At 41.3% G+C, this 19,607-nt stretch overlaps 1 protein-coding gene across 7 annotated transcripts in view; it reads right to left on the reverse strand.

Annotated features, from left to right (window-relative positions):
• Positions 1-19,607, reverse strand: part of LOC100749443 (protein sickie) — a 196,624-nt gene that overhangs the window by 117,716 nt on the left and 59,301 nt on the right. For 6 of the 7 annotated variants that reach the window (XM_024367606.2, XM_024367604.2, XM_024367603.2 and 3 more), the window contains one exon: positions 4,687-4,856. In XM_024367606.2, coding sequence (XP_024223374.1) covers positions 4,687-4,856 — 170 coding nt within the window. Of the gene's footprint in view, positions 1-4; positions 1,259-4,686; positions 4,857-19,607 lie in introns of those variants that run through there. The other variant, XM_033320672.1, reaches the window with a different exon arrangement.

The raw sequence follows: 19,607 nt of genomic DNA on the forward strand, positions 1-19,607 counted from the left end.
CCCGCCGCTACTTCCGCTGTTTCCCATTTTGCAGCGATTTCCAGGCTAGTTCGGTCGTGTCTCCGCGCGATCCGAAATAGTAGCACTTCTTGCGTGCACTGACACTTCTGACGGTCAAAAGTGTCCCGATGAATCAACCGGTAGACGCGACGCGACGCAACGCAACGCGCTCGCTTTGGTAAATAAACAAATAGGTAGGGACAGCTTTTAGCAACGTTTCAACTTGTTCGAAAAACGAACGTTCGGTCGCGTCGCTCTTTGCCAAATTCTCTGTCGCGTGTGTGGATCGATGAACACGGAGGAAGAACGCGATCGGAAAGAGAATCGCGGCCGGCTGTGATTCATTCGGTTCGTCGTTCGATATCGCTCGCGATATCTTTCGCCTTTAACTTCGATCTTTCGTTTAGGTTCGTCGAATCGACGATTCGCACGCTTACGATTTCTTCTTACACCGTTACACTATTGTTAGGCTTTATGATTCGTTTCCTGCATCTTGATTCATATACGTTGGCTGCGTTCGCGCAAATATACAGCACCGTTTGCTGCGATTAGTGGGATTCACGCGAATCCATCATCGCCGTTCATTCGACCGTTGATAAACGATTTTACGACTTTAGCCGCGCTCGTAATTTATAATTACTCTCATCCGTAAATCTCTGGATGTAACGAATCGCATGGTCGGTCGAAGCTGGCGATCCTGCGGTTTCGCTCGAGTCGCTAATTCCAGAGAACCATCGACGACAACCGGTACATCTTTACCGATTTTCTCGAAGCGGTTACTATATTTATCTCTCGATGAACCGGTTATTAACGGAGCGATGTTGATTCCCTTAGCGACCAAGCAAACAACGTTTCAAGAAGCGTCGTTGCGCACGCAACCGTACATCGTTTTGCAATTTGTTTGACAAAAACCATCTCATTGTTTCTCGATCAGCCGCTACGAATCGATCGTCGAACTGTCGATCTCGTTGTCTCGGTGCAACCGTGAGAACCGTGAGCGGATCATCGCGCACATCGACCCAATATTCTCGAAACGAATCGACGTACGGATCCTTTCCGAAGCAAGCATATTTCTCAACGTGTTGTTTCGCTCTTTGTTTACGTGGGCCAGTTCTCTCGATTCGCACGATCCACGAACAGAAACAGGAATCGAAAGCGGTCGTCCCGAACGGAACCTCGTTCACTACACTACACTTCCACCGAAGCAACGACGATGCCTTATGGCGAGCTGTTCCACGGTCATACTGTGGCCATGGTGTGTAGGCATCGTTGATGGCCCGTTTCAAACTGAGGCCCGCCGAGAGAGAACCATTCCTGTTCCCATAGCACGTGGCTTCTCTCTTTCGCTCTCTCCCTCTCTCGCCCTTGCCCCCACTATTCATTCGAGCAATCCCCATCGCGTTCTCTCTCTCTCTCTCTCTCTCTCATTTTCTGTTCCCTGTTCTCTTCCCCGCTTCTGGTTACCCCAGACTCTCTCGTTCGTTCTTCCTCCCTTTCTCTTCTCTGGATCCCCATACAGATGCGATATACCTTCCCTTTAGCAGGGGCTCTGGTATACACGTTTCATCTCTTCTTCGCAATATTCCTATCTATCCGTTTCTCCTTCGTCCTCTCACCAAGCTTCTCCGTTCGTGTTCTCTCTATCTTCCGTTCTGTCTTCTTCTCTCCTTCCATTCTCCACCCTCTCTATTCTTCACGACGTGAAAGCCCAGGCTCATCCCTCCTCGTCTGTTCGCTTTCACCCCCATGAACCCCTCTTCGTTCTTCGCCCTCGAATCGTCCGACAACCGCGTTTCGCTCTCTTCGCCTTCCCGTGCTGTTCGTCGTTCTCTCTCTCTCTCTCTCTCTCTTCCTCTCGCTCTCCCTTTATCTTCTATACACCAGTACCCCACAGCCTCCGTGGATTTCCCCACTGCATCCATGCGACCAATCGCACCGCACCACTTCCGTAAGAGCCGGCCAATCCCACACGAGCGCTTACCATTCTGGATTTTTCAATCATTTTTATGATAATGCTGGCATAGCTGGAGCACGTGCACGCGCACAGTATTGTACCGAGACTCGACAATACACCCTGTGTACGCCAGTATGGGCCTCGTACGCAAAGAGTTGAGCGCGTGTCTCCTCTACTTGCACGCAAGCGTGTGTACAAATCGTATAAACGGTGCACGAGTAGCTTTCTACAGAGTGGCTCGAGAAGTCCACTTAATTACAGATTCGAACGTCTCGTACGGTTTCATGGGTTCGTACCGATAGCCGACGACGATAGTTTGCACGCCTCCCATCCACGCATTGGTATCGTATATCGTAGCGAAGTAACACGGTTTCGCCAGACCAGTGAATTTTTCCTGATTAAATTAATCGATTATATCGATTATTTTTTTTTTTTTTTGCTGTGTGTGTTTTTAGAAGTACGGTATAGAATTATTAGTTTACGTTTCGGATACTTTAGTTGTTATACTTGATCCTCGCCGGCCCCTTAGCGTCAAACAAACATTAGATGGATTAGGTTGATTAATAAGCTTCGTGCAAGCTTGTTTGAAAGAGCACATTATGTGTTACGTATGGAAACATACTACTCGAGAGTTCGTAAATGTTTGTAAATATAACAAGCGTGTAAATATATTGCCTTTGACAAGAAATTCACATACACGTGACTCTGCTGTATCGGATCACAACTTTGCATATCTTTTAATTACAAATAAAAGATATCAAATTTTGTGCGAACGCAAAATTTGCCGCATCAGGGTATTTGTCGTAACGCGTCGAATTGACAAGCAACGACCGAGAGTTTCAAGTCGATGAACCGAAACTCGCGCGAATAACAGACGTACGTTTCCTCTACTTGTCTTGTTCGTACGAGATGCTGCCAAATGAGATATTTGTAAATATTTAAAAAGTACGAACCAAGTAGCAGAAAGATCAGAGGGTATATGGAAAAGATAGAATTCTTATTTAAGGAGCTTTCGTGACGGGTAATATATCGGCTGGAAAATATGGAATAGAATTTTTTGGTTACCCGTTATATTCTTGTTATACGGGCCAGAGCCATAATACACCCACGTTGGCTGGTTTGTGTTGCGGGGGGAGTTTCGATGTATACGTGTGGTTATATTGTGTGGCGAGCGTAACACAACGACCACGGTCTACACTCAGTCGTGGGCATAATGGAGCATTGTTAATATGTTAATGTCGAGCGTTCCTAAAGGTTCCGACGGTTTACGTTTCTCCATTCCGCCGAAGAATCGTTACACGGTCCATTAGACGACGAACCTCGCATTCCACTCGCCACGAATTTCCCTGCGGGATCCTTCTTCTTCCATTTTGCTCGAACGTTACGATTTTTCATTAATTCGTTTCAACTATCTTGCACGTGAGTGGCGCGAGTACGATTTTTCGGATGCAAATAGAGAAAAGAGAGAAATAAACGTTTCTATTCGAACGCTATCGATTTTCCGATAAAGACGGAAATGCAAATTACGAGCGACGTCGTAATACGAAGTTTCTTAAAACGGCCGGTTTGAAATATCGAGCAACCGTAGGAAAAATTGTCGCCGGGATACGTAACGAAGATTAATATCGTCTCGTTCGTTCGGTGAAAAGCACAATCTCCGCGAAAAGTCTGCCCCGCGTAGGCGTGAGTTTGCGCGTGGGTTTAAAAATAACGACCTTGACAGTCGCGACTCACGGGAAACGCGAATTAAGAAAAACGGCAAGTCAGTGGGGCTCCTTGGTATACTCTGGCGAGCCGCGGCAGCAATTAACCGCGGACGGGAGTAATTAAAATATTTGAAACTCCGAGGAGCCCGCAATTACGTTACTACGCGAAATACAGCTGTGTAAAACACAGTCGTGCCACTTCCTGCATGTATATAGCGTGATATTCGCGTTCGTTCGCTGGTGTGAGCACGCGTACAGCTTGATTAACGCGGACGTTAATGAGCACGCCGTCAGGTCGTTCGTCTGACGGGACGTCGGTATCGATTCGAACTCGCCAAGAATAAAAGTACGATGAGATCTAAGTGCGCGAAAATTTTCCCGTAATGAGTCGAAGGCACGACACGAACGTTTACTTATCGCGATGTATGCCGATCGATAACGATGAGATGAAAATTGAAATTGAGATTGAACGCCGATGGTCACTGAAAATTTACCTCTCGATACGAGAGAGCTCGATACAAATGTCTTTTATGCGATTTCCTGTCTTCTAAATTAACAAACATGTAACTTTACAAATATAACGAATATTTTCGTAGTTTCGTGCTACAGTGACGTTTGTAACGTGAAAATTGTTCGTCGTATTTCTTTCTAACGATAAGAAAGGCGAAAGGAAAGAAGGCCATCTACTGGAAGCTACTGGTCGATCGTATCGGAAAATTTGGATGTACAGTTTACCTTCGAAACGAGGCTAAAAATCATTGGCGAAATCCATAAACGAAATGTATTCAATATCCAAACAAATCGGTTAAAAATATATTAAAGAACTACGTGCATTATCCTTTTTAGAAGACATTCTTCCTTTGCATTTGATGGTAACGTTTCGATAATTCCGAATTTATCTGCAATCGATACGACACGCAGTTATCGACTGTTAGTACAGGAAATCTAACTTATCCGCGGTAGATACAAACCACTGGGATTATCTACATTGACAGTCGGTAAGAAAGAATCTGCGTTGAAACTTACCTAGGCATGTCTTGAAGCTGTTTGGCTCTCTGCTTGTATCGCGAGAGGGCGAAAAGAAGGGCGAGGACCGGCCAGAGGGTTGATCCTGCAGCCAATTCGCCAGGATTCACGGAGCCCACGTCCGCCCCAAGAGCTCGGAGCGCTCCTACGCACAGGCTCACGTTCTCGACCTGCGCAACACACGTAAAACCTCGTCATCGATCACGCTATGAACCGATGTGTACTCGTGTACACCATGCGAATCGATCGAAAATTTCTTTCTTTTTTTCCTTCCTTTCAACAGATCCCCAAGGATATGCCCGTAGCTAGTCGGTGGCCTAAGCCGAAAGACAGTTGCGTAACGCGCGCTTTCAATTTAAATTCGCCTCATCCAATATTAAATTTGGCGCGGCGAAGGATGTCGATGCAGAATTCGATCCAGTTGATGTTGAAACATTATCTAGGACTGTGGTCTTACATTCCGTTTGTAATTGGATTCACAACTGCGAGAGAAAAGATCTCTGATGACTGACGTGACGGTTCAATGGGACTGAAATATCGGTTGACTCTCTAAGCTCTTTACTTCAAATGGATTTCTTTCGTAGTTGTCAGATTTCTTACTTCTTTCGTTAAATCGACGAAAGTACTATGCAAAATAGGGAAAGTAAGAAACGAAAGAAACCAAGTAATTAACAATAAAATAACGAAGAATTTACGTTGCATTAATTTATATACATACTTTTCTCGTGAAACTTGAGAAAGCACGAGTATATTAAGTAGAGAAAGCGAGACGAAATATGTAATTTATAACGAAAAAGTGTACAATTTACGTTGCCTCGATTATCAACGATTCGAGTAAGAAACCAAGGATTAAAAATTAATCTACGCATTTCCACCAAAGTAGATTCTACTCGCACGATATTTACGAGTCGAACAACGATACCAAACGTAACCGAACATATATTCCTATTTCCTACATTTCGTGAAAAATTAATATTCCTCCATAAGCGGTAGCAAAAGTGTCGAACGTTCCATCTATTGGCTTGGCAATTAAGCGATCGCGGATTTTCTCAATAGCATCTAATGACAAAAACCGCAATCACTTAGTTGCCAAGCCAATAGAATGGACGTAAACCACACGAAAGGGGAAAGTGAGAGGAAAGTACGGGTTAACGTCGTCTCTGGTGTCGTTTGGGAGCAATAGTCGAGAATCCAAGACACGGTAGACGTATCGAGGTGACTGGTGCATATCGGCGTACATAGTTTCGAGGGTAGAGCAACGCGAGGAAGGCACAGGAGCGTGGTGTAGGTGTACATAAAGGACGCGGCAGTACGGTGTACATATACGACACAACATTCTACGAAACGTGACCGCCGTGACCATGGCTACCTTGTGCTAGCACGCGTGCCGGCCTGCCTCTTTTGTTTCCATTGTTCTTAAGAGCCACGGCGGCTCCGGCTTTTACCCAGAAAACAAACCGTACTATACTGCACACGCTGCACACACGGGGTGGTGAGAGGTATACACGAGCTATGGTAGAGAGAGAGATGACTCACCCGACAATACCCTGGGTGCCCACGCGTAGGTAACAACTAGATTGCCTGTGTGTTCGTACGAGCTACATGCGACCAACAACGATGGGGTGCCATGCCCGCGGACATCCGACGGAGAAACAGAATTCAGGAAAACCGTGAAAACGTGGATCGAGTAATTGACAGAACATGCTCTTACTTTTGCCTACCTTTTATTCCCATTTTATCCTTCTCTTTCGTAATTTTCATATATCTTCATTTACTATTTTTATGAAATTATAGACTCTATCGTGTACTCGGGCGTACATAACGTGTAATCAAAGAATTGAAATAACAAACAATGGAAAATTGACGGAAGATCTTTTGGGCTCTATCGAGAATTTATTTCTCCTTTGACATCCGATACGTATTTCGAAGAATCGATCTTCTATCGAAACTATATTATACGTAGATTGCGAAGGTTTTTCATGCATTCACGAGAAATTTAAAGGTGTAAAAGAAGGGAAAACATCCAGGACTGTCAGTAGGTGAAACGAATGTCTATTTTAATTCTAGTCCTTTCGATACTTGTATGCGTAACCATTTGCATAAGAATTCATGGTCTAATCGTACGCGGTATACGTTTCCAAATTTCCATTTGTCCTTCTTTTTACATTCCCAATCAAGAGAAATACTTTTAACCATAGGATGTTCAATAGCGCAGAATTTCCAAGCGACGATGAATCGTTAATCTTCTAGCAACAAATAAATCAAACGGTCTTTGATGCTGAGCAACCATTGAAACCTCGTTTCGGAGGAACGCACGTTCCCCAAACCCTTATCAGACTCCATTAACGACGAAGCTTTGAAATGAAATCTCAATCGAAAGTAAGACGCGACAAGATAAAGGGTTGCGAGCTTTTGTCGAAGTTGACGCAGACCTTTGTGAATACACGCGGTACAGATTTGCGTCGTCCACGAGATCGCAACGCGACACATCGGAACCCTCTCGGAGCACTCACGGGTTATCCACGCGAGATGACAGCCGTAAATGGCGATGGCGCTTTTTAATGCATTTCTCTGTCTATGTCGTCGACCGTCTCCGTCGAACTCCGTGTACTCGTGCGAACCTTCGACAGCGAAAAAAGAAAACGTTGCTCTTAAGGGAGACATCGTGCTTCCTAATAAAGGGTCGAAGGTGCATCCAACAGGTTGTTCTATTCTCCACGTTGATCGTTGGATATTTTCTTCGAATTCCTTCGATTCTCCAAACTACCACTTTTTAAATACGTGTATCACATACGATTCGATAGCAATGGATAATTGGCGGGACGTTACTCTACGGATAAAGCGAAGATAAGTCGAAGATGTGGAATAAGATTTGTTTCGCTCGAAGTCTCGTTTTGGGGAAAATTTAGCCTCGAGAATGAAGCTTTCGACGCGATTTATTTATTCTTGATTTTCTTCGTATTTTGAGCCGCAGAGTTTCCCCGACTTTGTCTGTACTACGAATCTAAACTCATGTACATGTACATGATGTACATGAATCGCTTGGAAGCAATATCGACGAACTGAGTACGTTGGAAAGCAGAGAAAAGCGACGATGATGCACTTTTTACTACGATGGGTAATCTTACGAAAGTGAGTTATTTGTTTCTAGAGAAATCGAACGCCACTCGAACACACTGTTGTAATTTCACTAACGTTGTTAGTTGGAAACTTGTTGTACGAGAAAGCCTCAGATGATCGAAGTCGTTTCGACGCATAGCTCGAATAGCTGACATATTTTTGGACGTACTTGCTCTAACTATGCCTAACTATAAAACCGAAGGAAAGCCGTGAAATGGTATTACGCGCGCTGTATTAAGAATAGCTTGCGCCATTCGTATGACGAATATCGATGGCGAGCAACGCAGGCTGAGTCAAAATTCCCATCGAATCACGCGTATCCAATTAACCGAGTCCATTGGTAGATGCAATCAACGGATCGACGATGCTACGTGTCCCTCAAATCGGCCGAATGGCGTGTACATTGAATCAGGTTTGTAATTCAGAAACCGTGCTCGAGGAAGGAGAACGGCTACAGAGCCAAAGATGGCAAGAGATGTCTCCTTATGGTAACGTCCTCGCCTCTCCGCTACACAACAAGGAAACGAAAAAGAAGAAACGTAAGAAACGTCTTCGTAGCCTGTCTCTCTTCGGCTTTCGATTTCATGCGTATCGCCAATCTACCGATTTCTTGCTACATCTTGCGCGCTCGTTTACTCGATTCAGCTTTTATTTATTTCTATGGACCTTCCTATATCTGTTACTATATCTTTTATAAAACCATTTTCATGACTCTCGTGATTTAATTTACTATGATCGTCGAACGTAATACGATGCTTTCTTAATTTATCAGACGGTTTCGTTAATTATTCTTAATCTTAGTCCTCGTTTCATTTCTAACTATAATTTGATCTTAATTTATAACGATCGATCGAAACAGATTACGACGTTACTCCAGCAACAGATTTTCTTACATCTTTCTACATGGAAAAATAAGAAATTGATACTATACCCTTGTCGATCGAGTTCATTTTACGTCATGAATATGCATATCGTATTTTAAATCTCAATTTCCAATCTGCCTTTTTCATCGACGATCAAAGTCAAACATCGCCTTCGTTTAATTATACTTGATACGAACGAATCTCACGTTCGAGATTCTTTTATCGTGGCACAACAAGAAGCTGACTCAACCAATTTTCCAACTGACCTTTTTCGTCTCTTTTTTTTTTTTTATTACAAGCAAGTTCATTACATACTTCAAATATGGGTTTATCGACACACCCTTATGGAGCGCACGCTTGGTATACCTACGCGTCGCGCGATCGTACGAGACAAAAGTCGAAGGAGCCGATTGCGCAAGAAACCGACGAGGAGGATCTGATATCTGACATGGGGAACCGGTGTCGTCGCTTGGCGGCACCGGCGCTTCAGAAATCGAAACTCGCAGAGAGATAATTTCATTTTTTCCCCTGTCCTTCCGTTTTTCGTTGAATGCATCTCGCGGATACGTGAGTGGAATAGAGATCCTCGTTGGAACGATAAGTGGTAGCCACGATCCACGTAAAAATCAGATTTACACGGATGATCGGTTGAGTCACATTGACAGACCAGTTTCCACTGTGATCTTCCTCGTTGATTTAATTGGAAACTTATACACTGCGTTCGCAAGGTTCCCGAGGTTTTGGCCCATTAAAGGTGCAAGCATCGAGACAACGCGTTAAAGTAAACGCAACGTCATCGATTCAGAATACGAACAAGATTTTCGTAATTCGAGTTTATCATAGTGTCGTATGATACAAGTGTCGATGGAACAAGATATAATGGTCGTTCGAATTTCTTTTTGCAATCACACTCTTAAAAAGCAGAATTCAATGCAAAGTAACGGGGAAAAAGTTATAAATAAAACGTTGTTAACGCAACGTTGTCCCTTTAATGGATTAACGAGTTATCGAAAAAGACGAGCGGAATATTTACTACGTTCTGTTATACTTGTATTTTCACAAAGTGCCGAATGGAGATATCTTGCAAAATAAAGTGCTTCCTTAAATCGATAGGCTATCGTCAAAAACATTGATTCACCGTTTAAAAATAATTTGTTGGGTACTTGATAAGAATTTGTTTAGAGATAAAAGTCTCACGGCATGACTGCTTCGACGATTATAAATATTAGCAGTTATATTATTTAGCGATCAACGTTAATAGATACTTAATACTCTTTGGTATATATTTAATTATTATATGGAGGTTTAAACGAGAATTGTTTCGTACGATCTCTGCACGAACCGTCCCCAACATTTTCAACGTTGAAACGTCGTTTTCAACAGCGACAGGATTTCAACGATGAATTGCGCCGACAAGGTTTATGCCTTTGGCTGATCCCTGCTCTTGCGATGTCGCCTAAAGCTACACGTTACTTTCGAGGTTTCTTTGGTTCCGGATCAGAACACCCGTCAGTACCTGATTATTAGCGATGTGCCTGGTCCAATCGTAAAACATGTAGCAAAACTTTAATCACCAACATCGTATTTTCCATGTAAAGACACGATTTATCGTGCTACTATAATCATTTCTGACACGTACATTAAACAAGCAGCAGGGTAACAATTTTATCCACTTTTTGCCTACTTGTAATGGAACAACGAAAGCTTTAACGTTATATAATTAAAAGAAATATAAATATTTGAATTTTTATAATTTGTAAATTTTGCCGCAGCTTATAGAACGCTTTGTAACGAGTAAGACACATGCTATTTTCGCGATGATAGATCGCGCGTGTACTGTGGCATTTAAAGATGAAAATTACCGAAGTGACCGTCTTTTATTTGGCTGAACGCCATCACCGGGCCCAAGAGTTAACACAATGAACGTTTGAATTCGTAGTGTCCAGTTAACACGATTAAATCGTGCGACGAATCGCTGAATAAGAAAACGTCCGGTGAAATGGAATAGAACGACTTGTAATGTAATTTAATGATACTTGCTGTCAGAGACCGGACAGTCTGACGATGGAATCTTACGTGTTTGCTCTTTACGTATGAAAATTATATTACATTTCTTCTGTGAAAATGTAAATACGCGTCTCGCTATCCGATATTCAAATATCGTTTCAATATTCGAATACTCTTTTATATCAGGGCTCAACGGAGAGATATATTTTGGTAGGACACAAAAAAGTGATCGAAGAAAGAAAGCTACAGTCACGATTAACCATACCACCAATTTTTTGCTTACACGAGAAGACTCTGCGAAAGGCTTGAGATCGTTCTTGCAGAATAAGCAAACTTCTTGGAACAAAGTATCTGTTTAATATATATATATATATATATAACATATTTCCCTTATCTTTGTATCGCCAAGGAATTATATTAATTTACACTATATCATAGGAATGCAATTTTATTGGCGACAAAATTATTAACGAACAAAGATATCAAAGAATAGATCAAAAATTAATTACCAATTTAAAAGATATGGGTTCCCATGAATAGCGCAAACGGACGATTAAAGAATAATACTTCGTGCCTCGTTAGATATCGTTTAATATGGAACGGCACGATACAATTCTCTTGATCCTTATCGAATAGAAGGAGAAATTTGCTTATCGATAGTCGTTCGTTAAAGTCTCTTATTTACGTTATCATTTTAATGGATCTGTTCGACTGTCAATTTTACCACTGACAAGACGATAGTACCGTTAAACCGAAACTCCCCGTAGCTTGTCGACGAAAAGGAAATATTGCTCTCTTTATACGCGTGTACGGTGCGGCAGTTATCAAGATATTTCAAGATGCAAAAGTTTCTTGTCCTTAACGTAACAAGTTCCTTTTCGTAATAGCCATCGGGCACTCGATGCGGTTACCTTTTCCAGCGCTCTGTGTTTTTAATCAAACTATAAATCACTTAAGTGCGCATCTCGCAACATGACATAATTACGTCTTATGCAATGCCGCGTTAACGGTATAACAAATTTTATGAACATAAAGTATTATACCTGGTTCATATACGCTGTACAGGTATAAGTCGTGCAAGTCGAAATGCTAGTTACCAAGCGATATAAATTATGTACTGACAAATCGTTGACTGGAATAGCGATATACGTCATCCTCTCGTACAATTGATATACGAATCGTGGAACATTCGTTTTCTTATATTCGAACGTTCGTTCAAAAATTCGCTATAATACGTTTAACAAAGTCGAACAAATTTATTACGCTAGTCGAGGATTCTTTTCTTGAATAATTTTCCACTTATCGCGTCACCTTCTTGTTTATCCAAGTGGTTGGTAAACTCTCACTCGACGATCGTAAAAAGACGATATTATAAAGTTCGGCAGTTGTAACTTTCCCGTTTTATTGACTCCATAAACGGAAGAAAAGTTGGCTGACGCGCCGGGACTACCCCTAATCTCGGTGCTTCGTGGTACACAAGAAGCCGATAGACCGATTATTTTTAGAGATGGCTCGTGCCTTCGGGACTTTCCTCGGTGCTAAACAGCCATCGCATTTATCTGTCGGATATAGGCCGGCTTTTCTTGTCACGGGCCATGTGCTTTTTCAAGTCGCTGTTGCATGCAGACCTTGTTTCATAATTACCGTGAGAGTAAGGAAGTGAAAAAGGGGAAGAGGAAACGCGAACGAACAGCACAGCGATCGCGGTTATTTCCTTTTTTTCTAAAAATATAACATCGAAGCTATCTAAGCTATACCCAGTGAAAACACTACAATTGTGATATACGATAAGCGCGAGTCAAACTGTGTCGTAGCCGTAGACTGCGTGGCAAAGTGCCTAAGGATCGATCGCAAGAGATCGCACGTTCATCCTAGTGTATTAACTACGATCTGGGGATAATTTTAAAAATATCCGCAGAAATTAGTATACGTGATGTCACGTAGAGATTTGGGCGTACGTTAGCACGTGGCAAAATAGTCTGTTGGCTGTCTCAAGTCTTCGAAAGTACGTTATGATTGGGAGGAGAGAAAGAGAGAGAAAGAGAGAAGAAAGAGAGGGAGAACTGTTGCAAAGTCATCGAAAAATCGTCGATGAGTTGCACTTGTTGAAGGAATTATGCGAGCATAGTAGCTACAAGAAAATACACAAAAAGATCCATTGTACACGTGGAAAGTATAACGTTGATGGATTCAGTATACAAAAATATGTATAACGTTATATAACGTTAAGAATTCGAAAGAGCCGAGTATGACATTTACGTGTGACATTTGATAGTCCAAAAAAAAAAAATAAAAAGAGAGGACAGTTAATTATATACGTTCAACTTGCGTCAATGATATTCGTTAATAAAAAATATTTTATTATATTTATCGAACGACCTACAACAAGAATTGGTATTATTGCGATATACAACTTTATTACATCGTTTCATGGAGTATTTTATGGAGTAACTATTTATATTAATGTATAAATTTGCTACCGTGCTAGGAAATATAGCAATTTCTAGGAGTAAAGGAAATTCTGCGAGACAAATTGTCTCATAAATAGTTATATGAATATCTAAACGGTGAAACGATGGCTTGCGTTCATTTGCATAAGCCGACAACAGAAATTCAAAGTTCGAGCGACAGAATTTTACAGTGTGATCGGCAAAGGATATCGAGAGATATGAACATGCAAATATCAGGGAGAAAGACATTTCTCGCGTGCTTGTCCCAGTCGTTTGAAACGCTCGTACTCTCCACTTGGAAAATTGCCGTTGGCGTTTACTTTGATTCCCTACCGGGAGAAAACAAAGAAAATAATAAATTCATTCCACGATATTTCGCTACACGTTAAGATACGTAGGATTTAAAATATTTTTCACGCTACATTTATACTCGTACTCGTGAATACTCGTACGTTACTATTACTTACAAAAGACCACAATTTTCTCGGATCAAAATAGTTTTGTACAAATTTCTTACAAAAGAAGTTCAATTTATTAAATTCCAAACATACGTGAATATCTATCGTAGAAGATCGATATCTTCGATCGAAGAGAATGCTCTTACCAATTAAGAGAAATCTAAAATAAAGGTATCGAAACGTGTAATTCGATTAAATGGATTAAATGGATAATTACGTTGGAACTAACGATACGGTGGTTGTCTCGCTGAATAGGTTAGAGAATTGGAATTCAGGTTGAGTTTCCGCGAAGCTCCTGCCAGACGATTTCACGTGAGTTGCATTCGAGCAACGGGGAGATTCCTAACAGGTCTAACCCATTTCCTGAGACAATGCCTATATTCGGGCCTTTTCAACATGGGAAATGAAAATGTTAAACGATTATCCTGCTAATTAGAAGGTAACTATCATCGGTAACTACATAAGCGTTTCTAAAACACATTGATCGAACAAGGAGCATAATTGTCGCCGCATATCGACTCAACCAATTACCAAAAAATTCAAATTCCACGGTATATTGCTTCCAAACGTGCGATTAAAAGAAAATCGACGTTAAGAGCGAACGATGGAGATGCAAGTATAAGCTACGAGATGGATTTACTAATTATACGATAAATTTGTCGTGTTTGAAATTTTCTTAGTCATTAATATCGCTAAATTGCATGCTATGCGTGTAACTATGCGTGGGAAATACTTAATTTGCAAAGAATAACTTTCATTCCGTGTGCTCGAAGCTTATCAAGTTGGCAATCGTACCGTAGGAAACACTGTTGGCAGGTAACAGTAAGCAAGCGAGTGCGAATCGATTGCACAGTTCATTTGGACTATTGTTTACTTAGCATTTCATCAAATTTATATGCGAAAACGTATAATCAATTCAGGATCGAAACACCGGATGTTAATTAAATAATAATAGAAAATTCATGGTTCGTTGTAATATTTACGAAGAATAGTGGACTCTGCAAATAGAAACGATACTAATCATGCTCAAACACTGACGTTAAATTTATACAAGCTTTGTGGTCGTTACAGTACTTTACATACGAACAGTTCCACATAGTAATGCAACGCGAAACCAGACTTGCGAAACTCGTGCCCTGCATTAAATTTCTTACGGCTAATTTTTCTCAGGTTGTAACCGCAGGTGTCACTGTCATAAGCTACACGCTTCTCCATATCCTCTATTTGACACAGCTCATGGTGATCTCGGTCGAACGCTCTGTATCACTTGCTTAATAAATACTCGATACGTAATAACAGCTACGTATCCTATATTAGACTTAGACAAAAGAAAGACCAATTTACTTTCTTTGTTTCCTCGATGTGAGTCATCGAATAGAATACGGGGGCTAGCGAATCGATCTAGGTGACGGAGGCAGAGAAGAGACGGGTTTAACGATCTCAACGACCCATGGAATTCATGGAATGTGCATAACGGTGATGGCGTAATCTGCGAGAAAAAATGGGCGGCTCGGCGGCGAAAAAAAAGGAATATCGAGCGGCAGCTAATAATCGCCTTGGGCTCCGTAATCGGTTGGGCCTTCTTGAACGGCTCGCGTTACTTTATCAGGTTTTCCTGGATCAGCCAGCGGCCGCGCAAGTGCGCGAATTCGATTCACCTTGGCCAGCTGAACGATACTAAGAAAAGATCGCAGACAGTACTTGGTGGATTACAAAGCGTCCAATTTCTTAGGAAGAGTATTGCAAAATCATAAAACTGCATTTTCGCACCTGTGTAAATTATTCTTCGAACCTTCGTTCGATTTCGAAGCAAGGAATATTTAGTAGAAGTTTTAATCGTCGTTGTAGAACATGCGAATATTGATAAGAATCTCGAAACAAATCAATTTGAATATTTTTAGTATAAAAATATAAATGTCATACGGTGAATGCAAGGCATTTTATCAGGCGAAATTTCCTTCAAGGACAACGATACGATAATGACGAAATCATCGCGCTGACCAAATTATTGTTAATCGTTCGATCGTCCGTCAGCACAATTTACACATATCATTCAATTCTGTTAATGTTCCTGTGGTTACACACATACGTACGAAGCTGAAACCGCTTGATTCGCGAGAGATATGCAAACGCACCGTGAGCACCCGGACGATTGTTCACACGACGAAATTACGCAATCGGTCGTTGAATCATATCCAATGCGTTTCGTGAACACATTAAACTTTCACATTTCCATTAACGAAAACTGAAAAACTTCTTTCGCGAGATAGACACCGTTTCTTCCAGTGGAATTACTTATCTCTGAATCATTCGTACTACTTCTCTCATTGTATTATACATTATCGCGAACTAGTTGGAAATAAATGCTCGAAAGAAATGCTACAATTAGTTCTAGAAAAATACCCATGTGCTAAATGACTCTGGTATTTAACACATAAAATGCATTCGATACGTTCACTACATCTCTGATACGAGACCAGCTGAAGTTATAACGTGCTAAAAGGATATCTTAAAAATAATATCTGAAACACTTATTACAGTGATTGCCATCTTAAGTAACATTCACATGCAGAGTATACTATTATGTGAGATACGTAATTACACTTGTGCATTATCATAATTTCGTGCTGGTCTCGATAGGACAATGAATTTTGTATATTCGACTGACGCAACTCGGACTTTCACTTAACTTTCCGACACAGAAGCAAGTATCAAGTAAGTGTTCGTGACGAGCTATAAAACCACCCTTTTATTATGCTTTTTTTTTCTTGTCAACGATAAAGAATTATTATGATTCCTGGAATTTGTCACCTTAATGGCTCGTATTAAGCAGCTTTACGAACTGGCTTACGCGGCTCAGGAATTCTTTTTTCTCTCGTTGGCTGGCTTCTCGTGTGAATTTCAGCGTCCGCCCAGTAAAATTACAAAGAGAGAGAGACAGAGACAGAGAGAGAAAGAGAGAGGCGGGAAAGGAGAAGAACGAAGAAAGAACGAAAGATGGGAAGAGAAGCGTAACGGGACCGAAAATGGGGATGCATACGCAATGTAGCCAACGATTATGCGGAATCTCGATTGATTGGTTGGATCGTTAAGAGCGACACGAACGGAACGGGACCGAAGGAGATCTCGAGATGGAACAGACGTATGTACATATATGTATACGTAATAGCAAAGAGATCTGATATACTGTATGAATAATAGCGATGGACGATACGTATCTGAGCAACGTCGCTGCGCGACGACGTGGAAATATTTCTTCGTACGCAACTATTAACGCTTTAAGCTTCCAGCCATTTAAGTATGCCGCCACCCCTGCGACAGTTGGCTTAAAGAGTATGGCGAGGATCGTAACTTCGTCACTTTATTACGTCTGTGACCAAGTTCAAGAAAGTCTGGTAAACGCCCTCCTGCTGTTCTTCGAGGATTTTAACCCTTTAGTAACGACCGCAATAAAAGGATTTGTCATTCTTTATACAATGTTAACTTTTTCATTAAACGAACGAAATTTAGAAATTTATTCCGTCTAATAATAACATAATTTAATATCGACGAAGATGATATGATAAAAATGCGATAAATTTTCAAGGATTTCAGAATCTTATTTTTCAAACTTGAAATATAACGAAGGTAGCGATCGAACGTTTTCCGTTTGGACTCGTACTATTGTTACACTTTGCGATTCATACAGCGAAACAATGTTACACGTATAGCGATCGAGACGCGTTTTCCTCTGACTTTCATTGAGGTTTAAAATGCTCGTACGCATTCGATGCAGCAGACGCGAAGTGTTCCGGCACCGCTTCGTTCTCTCCTATTCTCGTTCTTTTTTTCGTTCGTATTTCCCGTCACAGGGCTTTGCAGCCTTTCTTCCTCATTCGTCAACGACGTCATAGCGTTTTTCCTACCGCGCTTTCAACGCGTGTCGACAACAATGCACGTAAAAAGCACGCGTGAGCATTGTTACTAGGCGACACCGGATTTTTGTACAATATGACGAAGCCACGGCTGTTTAACGCGTACAAACACGCTGTAAAGTCATTGTCTACGTCTGTTTGCACGATTCTTCGAGAACTTTACTTTATGTTCTGTTTCTTAACAAGGTGCCGCTGTTATGCTTCGTTTAGTCTCGCGAAAACCTAATAACGAAGTGCATGCTCCAATTCTTATTTCACAAACGCTGTATCTTTTTTCAAAGAAGTTTACGAGAAAACACAGAAATATTTGTGTATATCTTTTCTACAATTACTAATTCATCTATAATTATCAGCAGGTGAACTCACAGGAGTTTAATTCCTTTTTAAATAACTGATCGATACAATTACGAGAAATTTCTTTAACGAGAAAGATTTCAGTCGAACAGCGTAGCCTACCTGCGCTCTAGAAAGATACATAGCTAAAAAATATTCGCTAAATAATATTTGTTGCAACAATTATTCGAAAGCTGCGAGTTTTGTTATTTCTCCCGCGTTAGCTGTTACGTTAGCCGTATTAAAGCGATATTTCAACGAGATAGCGGTAATTTCGTACGATATTTTTCCAGGTTTCGGTATAAATGTAACGAGCGCAAACAATACATGCACGTAGGAAGCGCAAGGACACAACGACGCGAACACGGGGTGCCGTGTTAACGAGATACTAATTCGTTGGTAACACGAACGCAAGAGTTGCTTTTCGTTGAAAATACAGATAGGAGAGAAAGAGGAGCGATTCGACGATCATGCATCGATGCACGCGGCCGCCGCAATTCCGCGTACGTGCACACCTGTGTAAAATACCGCGAGTCGATGAGCCATAGTCTGACTAATTGCACTCGAGTTTCGTTTCTGTCCACGATTGCCCCGCGGCCCCGGCCTGACGAAAAATTTGCAACCGACCTATCCAACAAATTTCAATGAAATTGCATCGCGCTCACAGGCCAACACAAACGCGTTAAAAGCTGGCTGCGCTTCGCGTTTCCGCCACCCATGAAAATGTTCAACCTGTAGAAATAATGCGTGGCGAATAACATTTAACCGCGCTTTCGTTGATTTTCCCCTTTTATTCTTTGCCACGACCGCTGCTATAAAAAGTATCGTCGTACTCGTCGTTAACTTCGTTTTTATTATATCGTTCAATTTACGCTTGGGTATAATTAATTAAATTAAAACACTGGTTTTACACAATTTCTACACTTCAATCTTGTTGCGACCCTGCAATTTTTTATGTCTCAAATTCGCTTTCGTTTCAACCGAATTGAGGGCTTTCATCAAAAAAAATCATATCGATAACGCTTCTTTCTTATCTGTCGAAAAATTTAAGAAATTTTCCAACGATAGAGAAACTCGATTCGGTCGAAAATGATCCAAAGAACGGGCGTTAATTTTATCCTCGTTTCACGGAATGTGCAACTAAAAATATGTCTAGTCGAATTGTCTGTCATAATTTTTATGACGTTGAAACAAGTCCCGAGACGATAAAGATTATATCTGCATAACGTCATTAGATACATTGCGCATAGCACTCTAATAATACTATAAATTGAAATACGCCGAATATCATTTAACGTGCAAGTTATTCTCATTTGCATTTACGCTGTTATTTCGAATAATCGTCGTACAGAATTGCTCTTCTGGCACGTTCGTAATAACCGTAGATACATACCAGAAACCAGATATGTTCGCGTATATGTACAGGGTTATCGTACATTTTACCTGGAAAACAAGCATCCGCGTAAAACGCCCAAGTAATGAATGCACCTTCTAAAATCCTATCATATTTCATCTTATACGTTGACACATATACCGATGTGAAAATTAAATAGGAATATGCACGAACTTGTGCGTATTTGTGTTTATGTGAATATTCAGAGGCACGGGAATAATACGTGTGTACGTACAATACAATCGTTTCGAAAGAGCTGATCTAAAGAAACGTGACTGTGTTTCAGACAGCTCGAAACCGCTGTGTCGTTCGCTTCGTAGCGTGAACGTTTCCCGCCCAAGAATACCGGAAGCGCTGGAATTCGTTTCAACGCGACCGGCGTT

The sequence above is a fragment of the Bombus impatiens genome, unplaced genomic scaffold, assembly GCF_000188095.3.
Source record: "Bombus impatiens unplaced genomic scaffold, BIMP_2.2 scf_0321, whole genome shotgun sequence".
Classification (NCBI taxonomy): Eukaryota; Metazoa; Arthropoda; class Insecta; order Hymenoptera; family Apidae; genus Bombus; species Bombus impatiens.